This window comes from Phaethon lepturus, unplaced genomic scaffold, assembly GCF_000687285.1.
Source record: "Phaethon lepturus isolate BGI_N335 unplaced genomic scaffold, ASM68728v1 scaffold46851, whole genome shotgun sequence".
NCBI classification, from domain to species: domain Eukaryota; kingdom Metazoa; phylum Chordata; class Aves; order Phaethontiformes; family Phaethontidae; genus Phaethon; species Phaethon lepturus.
In genome coordinates, this window is record NW_010516432.1 from 21935 (window position 1) to 27755 (window position 5821).

General features: G+C 45.3%; 1 protein-coding gene across 1 annotated transcript in view; it reads left to right on the forward strand.

The window, feature by feature from the left end:
* The window catches only part of ATP6V0A1 (ATPase, H+ transporting, lysosomal V0 subunit a1), a 28375-nt gene that overhangs the window by 21860 nt on the left and 694 nt on the right, over positions 1-5821 (forward strand). The window contains exon 18 of the mRNA XM_010296057.1: positions 343-514. Coding sequence (XP_010294359.1) covers positions 343-514 — 172 coding nt within the window. The remainder of the gene's footprint in view (positions 1-342; positions 515-5821) is intronic.

Below are 5821 nucleotides of genomic sequence, written 5' to 3' on the forward strand. Positions count from 1 at the left end.
GTCAAGCACTGCTGTGTGGGACTAATTAAGTCTAAACACAAGTGTCTGCTTCCATAGTGCTCTGCTATAAAAGCCATCTGGATCGAGAAGGGAGGGATGGAGTTGAAAGCTCTGAGTAAAGCGAAGAGCTGCTGAGCAAGGACTCTGCCCTGCACTGTGTGTCAGTTGGAGGCAATGTCCTGAAATACTTGGCTGCAAAAGCTGCTGTCCCTCTTAAGTTTCCCAACTCATTGTAGTGGGATTTTGCTGACTTTAGTTTCTGCTTTATAAGAAAACTGTAACAACCTTCTGTTCTTGCTGAATGTTCTGAAATGAGCCCTCTTCTCTGCTTTCTCCTGACAGAGCTCTCGGAGGTGCTCTGGACCATGGTGATCCACATTGGCCTCAGCGTGAGGAGTCTGGGTGGAGGCTTTGGCCTCTTCTTCATATTTGCTGCTTTTGCTACCCTGACCGTAGCAATTCTCCTGGTCATGGAGGGTCTATCTGCTTTTCTCCATGCTCTTCGCTTGCACTGGTGAGTTATTGGAACATGCAGAAACGTCAAAGCTCTTCATAGCAAGAAAGTTGATGTCACCAGGACTATGCAGAAATGCCATCTTCCAGAAAATTGTTTTGACCCTTACACAGGAAAGCTAAGGCTATAAAATCGGGGTAGTGGATAATACTGAGCCAAGATCAGCAGTGTTCCGAAGTGGAGTATCATAAATCTACCTGCACATCTAAATGTCCTACAGCAGATGTGTTCTGACAACAGGAAGTTTTTTAAAGGGTCAGAGATTTCAGTCTTGTTTCTAGTGATACACCACTCTCTCCTGATTGTATGCATAAGAGTTGCGTAGAAATTGTGGAGAGTAACTGATCTCTGCTTAAAAATAAGTTAGACTGAAGCTTTGTGAACAGTGGGTTGTGAAGGCTGTGCTGAATAAATGTGCTTTCAGTAGGACTTTTTTGTTCTATCCTTCAGTCTGTTGCCTGGTCCTAATGTTTGTTTTCCTTAGTGTGCAGTAGGTACTGCCTGCAGTTTGCTTCACGTGGGCTTGCTCACCTTCGTGAGACCTTGCATTGAACAGGGGCAGCTTTGCCTGTCTGCCCTTCGGGGTGCTGTGGAATAGTAGCCATTTCTTGCTGGTCTTGTTTATGGCTGATGCTTCTGTAGCTCCTGTCCTGTGATTCTTAAGCTCCTGTGAATGCAGACAGCCAGTAAACAAGAAGGAATTACTCACCAGAGTGCTCACTGCTTTCTCTGCACCCAAGTATGGAAAGTGTTCAAGAGCTTTCTGTAATGCATATTTAAGTGTGCTTATTGTTTCACTTCAGATTCTCTGGTTCGTGCACTGGTGGGATCAAAGGAGCAATGTGGGAATAGACTTCGCTCTCCTTGGGTTCTCTTCAGCATAAAGTGTAGGAGAGTATGTCTCTACCTCTCCTCTGGACAGTTCTGGTTGCTGTCATCTCTTAAGGTAGTTTCTTTCCTGGTAGGTCAGAAGAAAGCGAAGTCCCAAGGAAGTTTGCAAGGAATATTCTGTCTTGTTTACATGGGAGGAAAAGGTTGTGAGCACTTTTTAAAAGTAGTTCTGTAAGTGAAAAAGGAAGCCAAAAAAAAAAAAAAAAGGAAAGAAAATCAGCCTTTTGCACTCTTCTCCTGCTTCTAAAGAAGGAAAATTTTGTCCTTTTGCCGTTTTTGCGGGGGGCATGCTGGAGTGTCCCAGAGTGCCTGGGTCTTTGTAGCTCACGTGAGCCAAGCTTCACCCAGGGATTCAGAGGTGTAGCCATCTTATGCTGAGGCAGCCTGGGAGGGGGGTGCTGCTGAAAATGGCTGCTGGAGGGTGCTTCTGTTTTTTCCTGGCATCCAGCCTAGAAATCTTCAGACCAGTCACTTGAGAACTTCTTGCTGACTGGCTGGTGTTTCCTCATCCTGCTGTCACTGTACAACACCATTGCATCAGTGTGAAAGAAGGAGCTCTGCAACCCCTGCCTGGTATTACTGCTAGCAGTCAAGAGCAGCAGAGAGTAAGCAGTGCTCTTCAGTCCGTATGTGCTATCTCTGATCTGCAATTACTTGTGAATTAGTGGATTTTCAGTCTTGCTTTTCTGGACTGCAGTGCTGCATGGCACATTTCTGAACAATAATAGATGAACAGTCCTAAATGGCTCCTCTTGGCAGGCTCTGTGTTTTCTTTTTTACTCAAAGGGATCGGCTAAGATGATAAAGCATGTTTTTCTGGAGATACCTGTCTTGTGTTAATAACCACAAATTGCACTTTGTTCCATACTGCTCACAGAGCACCTGGAACAAGTGCTGAACCGGAGATTGCATTTCAGCCAAGAGGTGGCTTTTCACCTTGCTAGGCTATCTCTAAAAGGTGCTTAAAAAATTGTCTGGAAATGTGTCAAGGGAAGATGCATGTCAGTGAAATGGCAAGCAAACAGAGAAACCCAGCTGAGCAATAGCAGTAAGCACATGGATCACTGCTGCTGTGCAGACCAGTGCAGGGCACTTGCTGGGGAGCTGCAGAGCTGAAGCTCTTAATGAAGTAGTATTTTCCCTAAACATATGTTTCAAAGTTGTAAAACTTCAATATATATTCTCTAAAAGAAAATCTGTTCAAGCTTAGGGCCTGAAAAGCAGATTTAAGGCAGTAATTCAGACTGCAGTTAATCTGCTGAAATTATTTTGGGTTTGTTGGATTTTTGTTATCACAGTGGAGAGGAAGGCACCTACCTTTGTTCAGAAGAACATACAGTTAACATTCGTTTTTTCTTCTGAATGTGAAATCAGGATGTTTCCAATGGTAGGTGTTCTGTTTTTAGAAAGGTGGGGGGGGGGGGTTAATACAGCTGTCCTGGGAGGAGCAGATCGGATTTTCTGGCTGTGGGAGGAGAGGCACCTATCAGGAATTCTGAAAGTGTGGGTGGTTCAGCCTTCCTGGAAAGGAGCAGAAATTTAGCATGTGTCTTACTGGTGGGGAAAAAAAGCACAGATTGTTCCATGTGCTCTGCCTGTCCGTCCCAAATGAGGAAGATTTATTTTGTGCTTTTTCAGAAAGTATGCATTCTTTCAGCGGGCTGGGTTTTTCTGTGGCATTCTGGGGTGGAGGAAGCACTCTGAGTGCTGCCAAGATTGCAGGCATGTCTATCGGAGGTCTGCTGGAGCTCGGTAGCTGTCTGAGCTATACCCCATGTTGTGCTGCTAACTCCTTTTATTGTAGCATCACTGTTCTGAAGTACTTTACTTTTCCATTTGCTTTTTGGTAATGTAGTTTGATATGAATGTTTAGATTAAAGTAGCTTACCTTTTTTAAGCTAGTCAGCTCTTCTAATAAATACAGACTTTACCCAAAAGAAGTTTGTAACTGGATTCAAAGTAGGGTTGCAACATCATGGGTTTATGCAGAATATGGTTTCAGTGGAGCTGTTTTCCTTTGTAAAGCAGTATTTTAGGCTCAGTTTTAGGCCTGATTTGGAATTAGAAGCTATTCTCACTAGAATATGTCCCGTGACCAGGCCACAGCTAGAAAGAATGGATAACAGTAGGCATAATGCAAAGCAAATCAGGTTAATTCAGAGCGGTGAAGAGTGGTGTTTGTATTGCTCTGTAGGGCAGAGATGATGCTAAATGAGCATCGTGATGTAGGGGTTCAATTCCAGAGTTGAGAGCAGTCAAACCACATTGTTCAGGCTTAGCTCTGGTTACCCAAGTGTGTCTCCCTCAGCCAGTCTCCCACCCCTCAGTGCATGTCCATCAGTGTGGAGAGCATGGGTCCTGGCCGCGTGCGAGTATAGGTTTGGCAAACACGGAGATCTGCGTTCATCTGCTCTTGCTCAAGGTTTCAGTCTGTTCTGTCCCTCAGCTGTGCAGTACCAGCCTCCCTGGCAGGTTTGTGCACTTCACTGTGGCCATACTGGAGGCAGACGTAAACGTATTTTTTCTGACCCATGAACATCCCTAGAATGAGCTCAGCCCCTTGGAGGCAGTGAAATGGATCTGAAGCAGTGCGCTCGGCTGTGCAGCGTTAGAGGCAGCTAAAGGCAAGGAGCTCACACGATGTCTGCTTTGTTTGGACGGCAAAGCTGGAGAGTGCTGTGGGTCTGCGCAGGACCACCAAAATAGATTTCAAACCCAGCAAATGTGGTCCACAGCAGCCAACCATGTGGAATAAATAAAAAGCAGCAATTACGCAGTGCTTCATGGACGGCTGTTCTCTGCTGTAAACTGAGAATGCAGCGGCAGACCTTCCTCTGCCCGGGCAGAGCTCCTGGCCTGCTGCCACCCGTGGGGGAGTGCCACTTTCCAAGAGGCGTGGGCGTGCTGGAGCTGCATCCCGCTCAGGATCCAGCGAGTGGCAGTGGGAGCGGTGAAGCCCAGCTCCCCACCCTCTTGCCGGAATTTTATTTTTCTTTGTAAAGGTCATGAGCCAGAGCTTGTCTTTAGTGTGACTGTAGGAGCACACTACTGCTCTAAAAGGCAGCCTCCGGTAAGCACAGGACAGAATGACCCACGGTGCCGTATACAAAACTGCTGTCCTTTTTGCGAAACAGTAACTGCAACAATTTCTATACAAACACCCCAGTCACTTTCTGACTGTAAGGTGTGATGTAAGCTGCCTTCTTTGAGGTGTGCTCTGAATCTCAGCCGACCCCAGGAACCGGCACACGCCTTTAAGAACACAAATACCAAGTAGGAATTTGCACTTGTACTAAATGAAAGTTCGGGTTCCCGTTCAACAACTGTCTCTGCAGTTGCTTCCCACGGGACTGTGAGCTGCCTAGTTTTCCAGATGGTGTGGGTACTCTATTATTCTGTTGGGTTGGAAAATCCACATAACTACAGTCCAACAAACACTTAAGCTAATTATTAATACAAAAAAGCTGAAGAGTGGGTGTTCTTTAATGCTAACTGCCAGAAAGCTTTCTAGTTAGTTTACCTACAGTGCAGTGCTAACTGTCTAGTAAATTCTTCTGCAGAACGTGATCACTGATGGGAGACACACAGTGCAGAGTTCAGCAATAGAGCTGGTGCACATGACAGCCAGTGATCCTGGAAACAGCAGTGTCTCATACCAAAAAAGGACCTTGGATTCTGAGTGTTCCTGTAGACAACTGCAGAAAAAACACCCAGAGTGTTTAAGCCATGATTATTTGGTTACGTAAACTTTTTCACTAGTTCCCTAACTTTACAACAGCCTCTCCTTGAGCTTCAGGCATCCAGTTGTGGCTAGTTGTAGCTGAGCATGTCCAAAAGGAGTTTTCAGATGTCAGGGCCAGCTGGAACAGTTAATCATCAGAGTTTAAATTTCATTTACAGTGGGTTCTGTGTGACTCAGATACCTAACCCTCTGCCTCTTATTTCCCTTTGCTTACAGAATAGTTACTTAGTCACAGGATGCTTATGGAGATTATCAGGGTTCCTGAAAAAACGGAGCATGTTGGCAAGGAGCCCTTCCTCCCACATGGAAAATCCTGCTCATCCTAGGGATTCCTCTGCAGGAAAGTCTGCGTATCTGCATGGACAGGCAGCAGAAGATAGGAGCAGAAAGCTGTTTTTTGAACACTTCCCTCCTGAGCTCTGTTGGGAAATCACTTTTTGCCAGCTGAAATACCAGCAGCTCTGGAGTTCGCTGTGATTCCTGATTTGGGAAAAAATTGAAGTTTGGCTTTTTGTGCTTCATAATTGTGTTAAATTGCTCTACAATTTACTGTCACTCAATTCCTACAGAGACTTCAGGTTATTTTGTGGATCACGCAATGGAAAATGTTTCTCATGAGGCTCATGAAACACTGTGCTTGTTTTTACTGTGAATCATGGGATTATTTTTTTCTT